We start from the raw sequence: 15,547 nt of genomic DNA, 5'->3' as shown, positions 1-15,547 counted from the left end.
AAAGCACCACCAATACCACCCACTAGTAGTAGTGTAGTAGTTATATACACTATTGGGTAAACTGGTGGCTTGGCACTGCCATTTAGCAATAAACGCCTGTTCGTAGCAATGCAGATAGTTTTCAACGAATTGCTTCTCGCAGCTGTTTCTAAGGAACATAATTGACCTCTCTTGGCTTGGAGGAAATCAGCAAGAAGATCCCTTATAATCCCCCCCCCAAAAAAAAACTCACATTATAATCTTTGCTGATAGAGTTGCTTTTCTTTGCAAAATGAATTTCTTGGAAGATATCGATGTGTGTTTAAGTGTATATACATTTCATTGCCTGTAACAATACACTTCAGATATTGCTTCAATTCCTGACGATACTGCGTAAGAGAGAATCCGACCCAGTGGCTTTGTGATCTGTGAATTACTCAGCACCCTTGTGTAATTCTGTATTCAGTATTCACGAACGTGCTTGGTCACCCATATAACCGTTTATCTTCTTGTATTCTTGGATGCCTATCCTACAATTATCGATCGCCTACAAATTACACCTGTTTCCGTGAAGCAACATTTATAATCTTTCTTTTCAAGCTGGCAATGAATTTGAAATGAATTCTGCGGCTGGTATTTTATGCATTTTTAATAACTGACCATGTTTCAGTAAGCGACAACATAAGACGCTATCCGGTGACTATGCGCCACGCTAGTTATCAATTATTGCGGTCTCGCATAAAATTATGATGCCACAGAGAATAATAAACCCATATGAAATCTTATTATAGACACTTATTAGATTTTTCGGCATGAGAAATATGAAAAATCAACCCAATCCTTGTCGAGATTCAAAGCATGAATCTTCCACTGTGTTAGATGGGCGTACTAACTTGCATTCCGAGAGCACGCACAGAATGCGATAGCTCTTTACATTGTTACGATATTTACTGAGCTGCTCTTCATAAATCATCTAGTCAATGGATAACTTTAAAGTAGTTTTTTTTTGGGGGGGGAGGGTTTAAAAAAAGTACATAAATGTTTTGTTTATATATTTATTTAAAAAACATATATACAAAATGCTCATGGAACAAACCCTTTTAAAGGCAGTAGAATATCACACAAAAATGAACAGTATGCAGGTTTTTAAATATGCATATTACATTCTTCTCATGTACTGAGAACTGAAAGATGAAATCAGACCAGGGTCTCTGATGTACATTTGCAAGAAAATGGGACCAATATCAACGTAAATGTTCTTTCAAAAGTTACAATTCATTTAAACTCATGTTTAAAATAGGACTGTGACTAACGTCAACAAAACCATATGTTTAGAAAGAGAGTATTCTCATTCAAAAGGCAATAAGTATATAAATATGAAATTTAAATGTCACCCTGCTTGAAGATATACATTGCAATGGTTTCATTATTTGATTATAAATTATAACTATAGAAAAATATGAAAAACTGAACAATTATGCTATATTAATCTAGTATAACAATATGATGTTACATGTTATTATTATATCATTAGTCTAATCCATAAAACCATAAAGTACATGTATGTCTTAACCATTTAAAATATAATTTAATTTGCAGGAAAATTATATATTCGTTATCTTCTAGTGACACTATTCCGTCTTCTAATTCTACCTTTTATTGCACATAGTTAATTTTATCGATTTTTTAGTATTAATTGTTTTATAATATTGTTCCAATATTCTTCGCGAGATTTTAAATATGAACTTCATTTCAGCTATTTTTGAAGACTATTTTTTAATGCAGTTCAACAATATTGAATGTGTATGTAACTTTTACAAATGAATTAATACACAAAACTGAAAATTCTCTTTTCTGCTCTTTGCATATGATTTCTTCATGTCTTTATATAAAAATTGTATAATTTTATCAATGAAATTGAATTTAAACTTGCTGATGAAAAATATGATAGTCTTGTACACCTAAGGATTTCATTCGTAAATAAAATGACTGTTATTTTAGAATGCTTATTTTACGTTCAAGAATGCTGTTGCATACGTGTTCGAAAATTTAATCTTGCCTTGCGTATGGCTTATTTTAAAGTCTTTTAATAGCTGTTCTCTGGGAATTAAATAATATGTGCCTGCACAGATAAAACTTTTCAACTTACAGCTCTCCTGGAGCGTATGTTAGTCTCTTGCACTGTATAGTCTGGGGAAAACGAATTACATACATTATGTGCAAATTGTAAATTCTTTCGACCCAAGAGAAATATATTTTTTTCTTTTTCCCATTATAAAAATCACACCTTTCATCCGGGAGATGAAAAAATAATGCGGCATAGTAAAATTGCTTTCATGTAAAGAACGAAAAGGGGAGCAATCATCGTTTAATGATCCAAACTTGTCGACCTCCGTTTTCATCATATGCAGTTGTTATCTTGTATTTTTTTAATTTTGATGATGATCCTGATGTTGAGAGGAGATCAGATTTCTTATCATCTGTGTAGTAACTTCCTTTAGATTTATTTTTAGAGACAATAACGAACACTTCTGGATTGCCAGCAGAATTGTTAGATAGGTCAGCTGATGAATCTTGTGAGTAATCTGCATGAACTGGAGGAGACAGTAACACTTTCTGTGCAGACTGTTGCAGAGTGTCGCTGAAGATTTCTGACGGGCTGCTTGATGATGTTACGTCCGGATCCTCAATGACCAAGACAGAGGGGTAGTTATGATGTTCCTGCTGCTGCTGTGGTATGTCCAAAAGCTGACGAACAACACTGTCAGCTATATTCAGTGATTCTACAGAACTTGGTCTACGATTTTTGGAGGGAATACGGACAGCTTTAATCTGCAGATCTGATGGCAAAGGTCTATAATGATGATGATGATCATTTATCAAAGCTGAGAGAACTAAAGATGATGGTGCAGACGAAAGAGGTGGGACTAGAGATACTGTTGAAGGTGGCAGAAGTCGCGCATGGTGTGAGGGATATGGCCGATAGGGATGCATGCCGTATACCGTTGATGTCCTGGAGGGTGCTGGCATTGGTTGATACATTCCTGGGGGAGGTGGTAAATATTTCACATGGTGTCTCTGAGCCGCAGCTTTCATGGGATCATGCCTCATTAAATTCATTATTGGTTTAAATGGATTCAGTGAGAATTTAGATGTGCTAACTCTGGGACGTGGTACTTTGAGTCGATTTATCTGCCCTTCCGCTGTTGCCCATATGCAGATTAGTAGAAACAAAGTCAAAATCTGGAAAAGGAAAATATATATATGTATATATATATGTTTAAAATTAAAGGAAATTAGTAGAAAAGCAGTTTTTTAACTTAATCAATTAAGAATGTAATTATTATTTATTTTATAATTCTGCTTCTCAAGATTAAAATAAATTATTAAAATATTTTTAAAAGAGTAAATAAAAATCTGCATATATTAAATATGAATCAAATTTAAATAATAGAAATTCATTTTGATAATGCGCTTGTTTCTGTAGTTGACTGATTATTGTGCGGTTGAAACTCAAAAACAAAGATGCAGACTAAAGAATCGATTTAATTTTTATTAAGATTCCATCTTAGGCGTCAATTTCAGCAGAAAACGTTAATTGCATTTTGCAGAACAAGCGTTGTGTTTTCAGCAGGATGATAAAGCCATATTACTATTCTGTTTTTAAAGGAATATATATTCTTGTAAAATAACGATTGCATCATTTTTATATGGAAATAAAATGAGCTTTTTCTTTCAAAATTAAAGTCAAAGAAAGAAGGAATTGTGCTAATTATTAAAATCCTGAATTATAGGCATGTTGACTGAAAATCATATTTAAACGTAAAAATAGATTATAGAAATATTATGCTATGATTGTAAATGCATATTACTCCGAAAATGTTTCATACATCGAAATGATTCAGGTGTAAAATACGGAGAAGTAATGCTAATTTTGGTGGATGTGTGGTAATGATTTGACACTTACAAGGACAGGGTCGTAGGAAATGGACAATTAGAAGCCTCCATCTTATTTAGCCCTGTCGGAAATTTTATATTTCAGGCACGGCTATCATAACACGAAGCACCCCCTTCTCTTGAATATGCCAGAAATGTTGGGTATATCAAAAAGGACTTTTAATCTCCAGCTTTGCTAAAGCAAAAGACTGCAGCAGGTATCCCATCTGCAAGTGTATAATTTAGTGAATTTGGCACGAGATCCCTAGCACTTATTTCTAAATCTGCCATGTGCCAAACACGGCAGTGTCACAAATTACTGTAATAGAACGAAACTATTAATCACTTCATAGCATTTAAACATTTGAACTATTTCGATATGCTTACACTATATGTTTTAAATTCCCGGCATTCCTTTTCGCTGATACTGTAGTGGAAAATGGAAAAAAGAGGGAGGGGGGTAAAGTTTGAATTTTTCATTAGGAATAATTAAAAAAATAACAAAAGCTATTTCAGGAATTTATTTTCTGTTCTCTCATACTTCTTAATGATAATTATGATTGAGGATTAAAAGCTTAAATTTGCGCTGTCTGGACTTCGTGTTCTTATCTTTTCGTATTCACCAAAGAAAGTGTGAGCCGAATGTTATTCATATCAGCCTTATTTTCATCCTTAGATCACGAAATACCTTGAGGTATAAGTCCGTGAAATACGTAAATAAAAACAGAGAACCCGATTTAAGCTAGTATTGCTCGTAGAAAGAGACTTGAATGGGATCTCAACCTGGATGATCAGCGTTGCGCGTTTGCTAAGCGGTGCTTCCTATCGAGGTCGTCGCTCGCCCGTTACTAATGCATGTTGCTGTCTTTTTCTCGCTTATTTCTCCCAAGCGAAGACGAGAGCGAACTTGTAAAAACGGATATTGTGGTGAAGAAGTATTTACTTAGATTATAAACATGAATATGTGCTTACAAATCTAAGCCACTGCCTTCAGGTGCAATAAAGCTAATCATGCGTCATCCTAATAAATTACTAAACATAAACACTTGCAATCCCTTCCTCCAAATCTACCAGAAGGATATCCGTCTTTTAATTTCAGTCCATCATTTCGAAATTCTTAACAAATAAAAAAGCTTCTTTAAAAAGTAATTGAATTCAACTACGAGAAAATTCCTTTATATGCAAAATGCTATTTCAGTTTGTTTCTCAGATTTTCGTCAAATCTAAGATGATCCCAAAATCAGCGATACATCTGAAAAATCAGTCGCAAAAAAAGTATATTTATATCTAAATCTATATCTATCTACCTATATATATATATATATATATATATATATATATATATATAATGCATATATAAGGACATTGTTTTAGTGATTAAAAGAAAATCTGTAATAGCATTTATAAACTTCGATGTGAACCTCCTGTTGCTTGAAGCACATCGAAACAGGTACTGAATTTATATTCAAATCCGCCCCCAAATAGTCCAGTTTCTTGAACTGTTTCAGTTTTGACCTCTGAAATATTTAACACTTGCAGTAGTTGTACTTTTTCTTTCACATAAATCTTACAAAATGGAATGTAATATCTGGCAAATGTAGTAACTAAAAGAATAGACCATCCTGATCAATTCATTTATTGATGGGGTGTTTCTTATTTAGACACTCTTGTATAAATTTCTCTCAAATGAAGGTATGTTCAATATTGTTCTTAATAACATTTGGTAAAAAAGAGGAATTCTGAGAATGGGAACATTTTTTTACTCATATTTAAGTAAAACAACTTTTGAGACCCCAAATTTCGGTAAAACGTCCCCCCCCCCCAATAAGAAATGCCTGATTAGGCTTCAGAAATAAAGATATGAGCAGTCAACCAATTAGGTCTTTGTACCTAAGGTTTTATTTCCTTCCGGGACTTGTTCCAAATTTCCAGAAATATTTGCTATTTATCTTTGCACAGTTAAAAATTAGACATTATGACAAACAAAAAAGAAAATTACTATCAATTAAAATTTAAAAAAAAAATATTATTTCCGTATTTACAGTTAAAATAAATTTATGAAACAATAATGCAAAATACTTCAGGCAAGTTCATTCAAGTAATAAAAAGTTAATTTATGGCATGTTAATTAATACCGGGATGTGTTTGGAATGCGGGGAAATTTCCCGCGAACTGTAAAACAATAAAATAATTTCTTTTTCAGGGATAAAGCAGCAGTATAGTGGTAGCAATGGTGGTTACTGTATCGTTGGACCTAGGTTGAATCCCGGAGAAGGCAGGGATGTTTTTCAGAGTTTAGTGTCTGTACGGCATGGGGGCACTTTAAATATTGGCGAGTCAAAAGTTCTTTCGAGTGGTTTGTGTGTATAGGAAGAAGGGTGGGAGACTCTTTGGGTGTTCTCCATAAAAACTGTATCAAAGTTGTATAGTGTGACTATGCATGTCAAGCACCAGTGGGACTATACATGTCAACAGTGCAGTGGGACTATACATGTCAACAGTGCAGTGGGACTATACATGTCAACCACCGGTGAAATTTTAGTCCCTCCCTATTTCTTCCTGTTCTTATAATAAAAGTTTCTAATTGTAGCAATGTCTGTAAGTTTTGTGTAATTGTGTCTTGTTTATATTTTGTCATAATTAATTGTTTTAATATGTCAGGTCTTTCAGATCTCTGGGCCTTCACGTTGATCTTAAAATGAAGAGACCGTTTTATGTTACAGATTATAATTACTTTAACACTCGAGAAGAGTTATAAATTACGTTATTACGCTAAGGAATAGAATAAAAATATATGAAGCATAGTAAGTGGAAAAAATAAATTCCCAACTTTGTTAATATGACATGTTTAGCTTAAAGCTTTTTTCAGAGATTTCTCCATACTCACTCTATCTCCATGCTTTTCAGATAAATACCTAAGCTTCAACTGATGATGCACGAAAGAAAGCTTGTGACTTTATGCGCAAGACACTTAAGTGACACTTTATGCATAAGGATTGCTATAATCGTTCAATTTCTAAATCACTATATATGTAGTAAAATGCACAAAAAAAAAAAAAAAAAGAACTAAGCAGGAAAGTGAATAAGTAACATTCGACTGTAAAAAGGAATTCAGAATTCTATTTTATCTTCTTTCTTTTGCTAGGAAGCAATCTAATGAAAAAGGCCCGGTGGCGTTGTGGCTAGCACATCACAGGTCCGAGATTTGATCCCCGGGGCTGGGCCAGGTTAACTCAGCCTTTCTTTCCTTGAATGGGTCGATAAAATGAGTATCAAGTTCGCTTGCGGACTAAACACAGGGGTTCTACGACAAGCTGACCTCCCATCCAGGGTAGATGCTCATGCACCCGGAGCCTACGGTTAAGAAAGCAAATTAAAGGGCACTGCAGGCCATGGCTCACTAAAGGCTGTTGCGCCACTGAGTTTAGTTTAATGTAAATAAAATATATATAGCCTGCTTTTACTGACAGTAACTGGTTTACTTTAACAGTGATCTTACTTTCCGTATATTTATTAAACGTCTCAGTTTTGTATGCCATTCTTTTCTCTGAACAGAGTATTTAAAATCATTGTATCTCTAAGAGGTGTAATTTCGGCTAGAGCACACTGAGAAAATTTCTGTCATTTCTTTGCTGCAAGTTTAATCAAGATATCAAACATAAATTCTGTTATTCATTGCAATTGTTCTTTTAATATTAAACAAGACTGACGTTGAAACTATATATTGAATACACGTATTAATTTAGAAGTCAAACAACAAAAATCAGCGTTATATTTGCAAATTTTCATAAGACTAGTTTCTATGGTTTTACCGAACCGTCATCCTCAGCTGCAAAAGCGCAAATAAACGAGATAAGATATAGCGATTAGATAATATTGGAATGGCTGTACAGAAGTCAAGATACTGGCGCCATCTATTGATGAAACGAGAACTAAAACAAAATTTCCTTAAAGGCTGAAGGCAAAGATGGATTGAAATTAGTGTCGTTAACAAGAACAGAAAGATTTTTTGAATGTGAAACGCCTCTAGAAAATCTAATTCACCAATGGAAGATGTTTTTTGAATAATTTTGGCTGCAGAAGAATTGAAAGTGTGATTTTCGGGCCAACAATACTGGGCAACAAAGGACTTCTGTGTTACCTTTTTTTCTAACATATGTCTTATGTTCCTTAATGCGAAATTTTAAGGCTCTCTTAGTTTGACCAACGTATTTAAACACACTGGCAAGGAATTCCTGTAAATACCTCAGGAATTCATATCCAAAAAGGGGTCCTTGAGTATGGAACTCGGAATTTTATTGGTGGGAGAAAAAACGACCCGAAAGTTAAATTTCTGTAACATACGTGCAGTTTTATAGCTAATTGAAGGAAAGAAAGGAAAGACAACAGAATTCTTGTAATCTCTTAAAACAAGAGTGTGCCTTTTGGTGTGTTGAGATGATAATTTTTAAACGCTTTATTAATAATGTTGGGTGAAAAGCCCCTGCCATTAGCTACTGCTTTTAAATAATTTAGCTCTTCATCAAGAGACAGTTTGGAGGAGCAAACTTTGAAGTGCACGGAAAGCAAAAGAATAAAATGAAGGTAAATATTGTCAATTTTATTCAATAATTTGATTTGTATTTGTTATTTGTTATTCAATAATTAATTATTGAATACACGCTCCATTTTTTTTCCTGGGAACAACAAAAACTTGGTTTTACTGTTAAAAATCTGAGCTAAGTAATGAAGAAAAATGCAAGATATAACAAATGTAAGCATCTGAACGAGAATTGGATCTGTTTAACGTGATCAGAAGGTGTGTAGATTGAGATGATATTATGTTTGACTAACTTGGTATGGCATAAATGTTGCAACAGAACAGTAGAAAGTATGGCGGAAAAGGCGATTTATTGCAAAATCCCAATTTATCGTTATTTTTGTCACAGATTTTAATAATCAAATGTTATTGATGAAAAGCTTAATATACCGAATCAATATTTACACATTTTTATTTAACAATTTTAGTACTCGATTTTATGTTTCTAAAGCAAAAATCCATACATTATTTTTAATAGGTTTCCAAAATATATGAATTAAGAATATACTCCATTGTTTTAATTAAAAATATATTTTGTCCACTTCATGAAGCTAGTGGTTTGATAAAATGTAATGTTATTAAATGTTCTTCAAAATATTTATCTTTCATTTACTGTCAGTATCATATCTTAGTACTGTTAATTTACTCTGCTAATCTTTCCATCTGTTACATTTTTTCATTTAATTTATATATATCTGTTTCAATTAAAGCAGTTTTATTATTTATTTATTTTTCTCTAATTTATTTTAACTAATTAATTTTCTTAACATTTTACTTATTTTAAATTGGTTATTATTTATCGATTTATTTATTATTATTTTAAACATATTTGTTTCCCGACAGGTATTTATAGAGATCTAGCAGTTTTAATTGTTAAAAATAAGCCCCGATTTTTCCCATTGGACGAGAGCTTATTAATGCTTTGCTATTAATTAATGAGCCGTCGATAACTTTCAAATTATCCATTCTTGGCAAATTAAATGAAATGCAATGTTGGCAATGACATTTCGACTGAATTATTCGCAAAGACGCTCTCAAAGAAATAATTATAATAATTGTTTTAAAGCAAAAACTGATATTACGCATATAAACGTAATTTCAAATGTATTTTCTCCATTCAGTGAAGGGTGATTTGACCAACTGATGTGCCTATTGTTAATTGCATTTGGCTGTTCAAACCAAATCTTTGTCTTGTTCAGTAGACAAAACTTTGATGTCCGCTAATTCTTTTCGATATCTCTAAATTATTCTAAATTATATTAGACATCAAAATACCCTGCATTCATCTATTTTGTCAAATTGCACTGGGACAATATACTGCCGTTCGTAAATAAAAGCTTTCTTTCATGCATCATTTCAAACCTAGGACCTGAAAAACATCCCATCGAGGGAGGTGGATCAAGTGTAGACGGAAAAAATTGCACAGACTCTTGACTCACACAGATGGATGAGCACGTAATATTATATATTACTGCTGGTCTATTGCGCAAACAGCAATTCTACATCTCTGATGAAAATTGAGCCTGTAAGCGCTTGACGTTGAAGATTCCATGATATGTGGGTGAGCATATTAAATTACAACTCACTTCTAATTTCTCCGGTTTGATAATTTTCAGTGGTGCACAATCTATTTCACTAAATCTTTTAAAAAAAGTTATTACAATGATATTATTGCATCTGAGAACACGAAATCTTTAATTTCCCTGATAATCAACTAAAATTATCGTAAATATTTAGAAATTGAAATGCTCTTTCATATTAGCATTCTTGCGCATTCTTTTCTGTTGCTGAGATGTTTAAATCTTAGAAAACTCTGCAAATGTGTTAATAAAATTTAAAGTAAGATATAGGATTCATAATATATTCTTCATTCTTATTCGTTTTTTAACGAAACTTAAAGTTTATAGTAATAAAGGGCATTAGCAATAAAGTTGTATTAATGATATGAATTATACTGCTTAGCCGATAGCTGTTGTATCTGAAAGCATATTTGGACCTCGGCCTCATAAATTTGTGATGCGAATAGATATGGAAAAAAGTTTCTGTGATCATTTTTATGAAAGTTATAATGTATTTTCTCCCTCCTTTCCTCATGCCATCGTGGTGTAACTGGAAGCACACTGGACGTGTTCGCGAGGTCCGGAGTTCGAATCCTAGCAAGGGCATTGCGGATTTCTTTAGTTTCCTGATATTTAAAAAATAAATAAATAAAATAAATTAATATGAAAAAAAATACCCCGCTCTAAATGGCTCTACAAGTGGCGCGCGAACTAAAAGGTGGTGGACGATAATTCTTCACCGCCAGGATTTGAGGATTTGGTATCTTAATCTCCGGTTTTCGCCATTTAAAAAAGAAACGTATATTCTCCCTCCATTCCTCATGCCTTTGTGATGTAACTGGTAATGCGCTTGACCTATATTCGGGAAGTCCGGAGTTCGAATCCCGGCAAAGGCACAGCATATTTTTCATGTTCCCCACATCGATATAACTTAAGACTCTACAAAGTTTTAATGCTAGAATTAATAAATTCTGATGTATTATAAATGATGGAATGATATGAGAAAGCTAAATTTTTCAAGCGCTTATTTCTGCTGAGTTCCCCCCTCCATCACGTTACTCATTTATCTATACTTTTGATAATATCGTAATGTGAATATGAATGAGAAATATCTGATGAACATTTGATTATTCATATGCTAAGGAACAAATTCATATGCTAAGGAAGTTCTGCGAAAGTTATAATTAATAATGTAGTAAAAATTGAGATAAGTAAAATATTAACATCGTCAGTACGGATAGATTTAATAAATATGATTTGTTGTAATTTCTGAATCAGACCGTAATTTCTTCTAATTTTCACTCTATTACCCTTTTGCAAACATGGTACCTGAAGTTTAAAATATACAATCGAGATATTTCACAACATTTCAAGTACTGAAATGTAACACGTATAACACAATAAATGCGCAGTGTAACACAATAAATGCGTGCTCAAAGATAAAATAATATTGCGCAAAATTACTTAGTTAATTTAACATATATTTAAAGCGTATAGACCCCTCTTAACGGGGGAGGTGTAAGTTTCAGTAAGGTCCAGCGCTAAACAAAACAGCTTTAAACGAGATGGTTTTAATACATGAATAATGTGGATAAGTGAAAAAATAGAAGAGAAAACAATAAAATTTATCATTTTGTAACATTTGTAGTGTTTTATTTTATTAATTAGAGACTTAATTATCGCTAACATAACTTTTTGAGGAAGGTTCTTCTTCATTAGACTTTTTTTTTTTTTTTTTTTTTTTTTTTGTGAAGAAGCATCTTAGCTTCGTTTGCCCTTTCCTTTTCTCGTTTAGTACTTAATTAGTTATTGAGCAAGATATCGCATCAATGATACTTCTTTTTGCCTTTAAATTTCTATTAAAATTTAAATCATTTTGTAAAAAACTGATCTATTATTTTCATTATAGTATCTAAATATTTTTTAGAAAATCCGCTGATTGCTTTTGCTCCTCATGTTCAGAAAAGCACTTGTTGCCCGACTAATTTTTTAAGATCGTCGTTGCAAAGACTTTCACCACTTGTAACTTGCAATAATTCTTCAGTATCCTGGTATTTGTATTATCCAATCTTGTTTCATTAGTTAGTTTGACAATTTTGGGGATAACAGCAATCAATTCTCATGTGTCAACATCCTTTCGTACCTCCGGCCATGTATTCTTCCACACTTCTTTCAAACTTTTCTCAGTCACCTCTTTCCAGAAAAGATTGATATTGTCACCACTATCCATGATAATGTGATACTGTAGCTTTCCCAAGCCGCCCAGACGATATAGTGGTTAGTGACACTCACTGCCGTAGTGAAAGGCCTGGGTTCGAATTCCGGAGAAGGCATGTATGTTTGTAAGCTTATAGTGTCTGTGCGGTGAGGAGGCATTTAAAATACACGGTGAACCGAAAGTTCTCTGGAGTAGTTGATGGTAAGGAAAGAGAGGTGGGACACCCTTGTACTATCAAAAATTTATTTGTATTATCAAAAATTTTTATAGTGATTAAAGATTTCATATTCGATTCCCAAATTATGGATAAAGGTGATTTTTGAAACTCCCTTCAATGCTCCTTTGAAATGATAAATAAGCAGTAGTTTTAATTTAATGTCTCCTTTAGCGTTACCCTCCAGTAGAAGTGTTAAACGATCTTTCACAGTTTTAAATCCTAAACCAACTTAACTTAGCAGTACCGATACCGCATATGATTTCGGGGAATCCCAATACTACTGTGTAATACTGAAGTAACGTTAAGCGGGGTTTTATTGTATGTTTTACAAGTAGATATATAGATAATGAGAGATTTAAAAGAAATTGAAAAGGTAGATTGTTATTGTAGCCTGTAAATAATAGAAACATAACGATTAAATAGTATTAAAATATCAAGTGTTCATTCAAAACCCATAAACCGCTAAGCATTCCAACAAACGATATGAGAAAATATTTTGAATGTATTAATCTTTTTAATAATTAAACGATCATAATCTAAACGTTTTTCCATTTGACACTTTACTACAGTCAAAGTTTTCCTTATCTTTTGTTAAAATATTTAACAGTTTATGCATTTTAATTAAACTTTGGGGATTTTAGCTCAAAGGCTAAACCTGCGAATGGGATTAAGCAGATCTTATCCTTAATTGCACAATAACAACAATCTACATTGCAATTTCTTTTCTCTTGTCATTTTTCCGTTGATTATAACAGATTTTAGCAGAACTAGGATTTGATTAATTATTCTCGTTACTAACAGTTTCTTCACATGTAATATAATAATAATTATATATGTATACACACATGTATGTATATTTTATTCATATATAAATAATAATCTGGAATACTGAAGTCATGCAGATGCATACTTCTTAACGATGATAACCAATAAATAAAGACGTGGTTGCAGTGATGACTGATTTTCATATTACTTTATTCTCGTTGACAAAGATTTTTAAGACCAATTTTAGAAGATTTGCAGGCTTACGAAAGCAAACTACTAACTTTAGTTTTGCAATAACACCTTTATTCTTCATTTTAATTTGGGTGCTTACCCTTTCTGTCCTAAAAAAGTAACTATTTATAACCCATCAGTCTAAACTGCGTCATTGTAAAATTAATGCGCACCGCAATGCAGACACCTTCCATCCAATCTCTGAATAGGATTTCTATTAAAAACCAAAGTGGTGTTTTTTTTTTTATTTATTTATTTATTTTATTATTATTTTTTAATAATAATTTCTAACATTTTTCTTCTGAATGCGCACTTTTTCACTTGCCTCCGTCAAAGTAACACGTCGCATCTCTCTTTTAACTATCATCCATTATGTTTAAATGTACTAAGCTTAGAAAATTGTGGGATGCATACTGGATCCATAATGATGTGAATCAGATATTGCGTTTAAAGAACTGTGCTATCCAATAATAAAATTATGCTGACGTTACGACTATGTCTGTCTGCAACTGCCATCATTCTACCTATCCAATAAACCTCACCAGTCTATTAAATATATATGCGAGTATATATATATATATATAAACATAAGAAGAAACTGTTCCCTCTCTCTTTCTCGATATACATATGCATAAATTTAAGTTTGTTTACATAAGCTAAAGGAAGTATTTAATAACTACAGTTTTCCTCATCCCGAGTCTGTATGAGAGAAACTGACATTATTAAATACTTTCTTTTGTTTGATATAAAAAAAAAAAAAAACTTGAAAAAAATGTTCACTATTTTATTTTATTGCAACTTTATGAGTGTTTTGAAATTAGTTATTAATTAAAATTCGCCTTTTGCGTTTTGTTTTCCTGCAACATATATATTGCAGTTGTAAATACAATTGTGTTAAAAAATATTTTATTACATAGTACTTCACTCAACTTACCTCCTTTCCCCTCGGAAAAAAAAAAAAAAAAAAAAAAAAAAAAAAAAAAAAAAAACCCACAATAACTGCATTTTTTAAGTAAATACATCTATGACAAAACGTATTTCCTTTAGGGATTTTTTTCAAGTGTCTCAATATTTTATTTCAAGTGTCTCAATATTTAAGGTTTCAATAATTACAAATTGCAGTAAAAACCAGAAAAGAAAGCTTCTAAGGATGCATGTAAATAAATGTATGTATGAATATATGTCTTAGCAGAAGCTGAATGTGTTCACCTTCTGCTTCTGATGTTCATGCCTGGATTCGTAACAAGTTCCCCATCGAGGAAAGTGCTGTTGTTTAAATGTATATTTCCAACGAAGCAAATCGTTTTTCTGAACCGAAAAGTCAATGAGTTTGATCTTTCGAAGCTGTTTTAGTTGGGATCATATCTTGCGAACTGAAATGGAGCATGCTGAAGGTGAATGTTAAAAATGTAGAGCAGGTTTAGAGGTTTTAATAAATATGTTAAGGTTTCATACTCAGTGACTTCAGCGCTTTCTACCATCAACAAGAAACAATACGCTATCTAGTTAATGTTCATTGTTTCAAAGGAAGATGCTTGATTTCTTTCTTAATGAAGCATATACATTCTTTACAAATAACAGGACAAAATATTGTGTAAACAGATTTAAAAATTTTTATTATAGGATTAAGTTTCCCTAAAAGAGTATTTCTTTTGGATTCTTATATATAAAATACTTTCGTATTATTTATTTTTCTACTTGGTTTAAAAAAAAATAGTTCTGTAACAGATATTCAAAACAATAACACTTATTTAAGCATAGATATGCAACATTCCATTGCAATCCAATATCCAAAATAAAAAATAAAAATAAAAAATTAAATTAAATTAAAAAAAACCTGAAAGCTTATAGATTTTATATCATATTCAAAAGGGCGTTTTTTTCATTTACGCATATATGCACATTTCAAGAATATTTGGGCTAAAAATATTTAAAAACAGTATATCTTTAGAGTTTCCCATAGACAGTCTTAGACATTATCTTAGACATCGCATAGACGTTAGAGATAAAAATATTTTATTCCATACGTGTGTTTCTGCTGCTCGCTTTGAAATCGTTGAGTT

The 15,547-nt window shown here is 32.2% G+C and overlaps 1 protein-coding gene across 1 annotated transcript in view; it reads right to left on the bottom strand.

Annotated features, from left to right (window-relative positions):
* Positions 1 to 1,018: 1,018 nt before the first annotated feature.
* The window catches only part of LOC118195510 (uncharacterized), a 37,413-nt gene continuing 22,884 nt past the window's right edge, over positions 1,019 to 15,547 (bottom strand). Inside the window, exon 2 of the mRNA XM_035366838.2 lies at positions 1,019 to 3,222. Coding sequence (XP_035222729.1) covers positions 2,341 to 3,222 — 882 coding nt within the window. The 3' untranslated portion in view covers positions 1,019 to 2,340. The remainder of the gene's footprint in view (positions 3,223 to 15,547) is intronic.

Source organism: Stegodyphus dumicola, chromosome 2 (assembly GCF_044657685.1).
Source record: "Stegodyphus dumicola isolate Sdum_Otavi_A_Nest chromosome 2, ASM4465768v1".
Classification (NCBI taxonomy): Eukaryota; Metazoa; Arthropoda; class Arachnida; order Araneae; family Eresidae; genus Stegodyphus; species Stegodyphus dumicola.
This window is presented reverse-complemented; position numbering and strand designations above follow the sequence as displayed.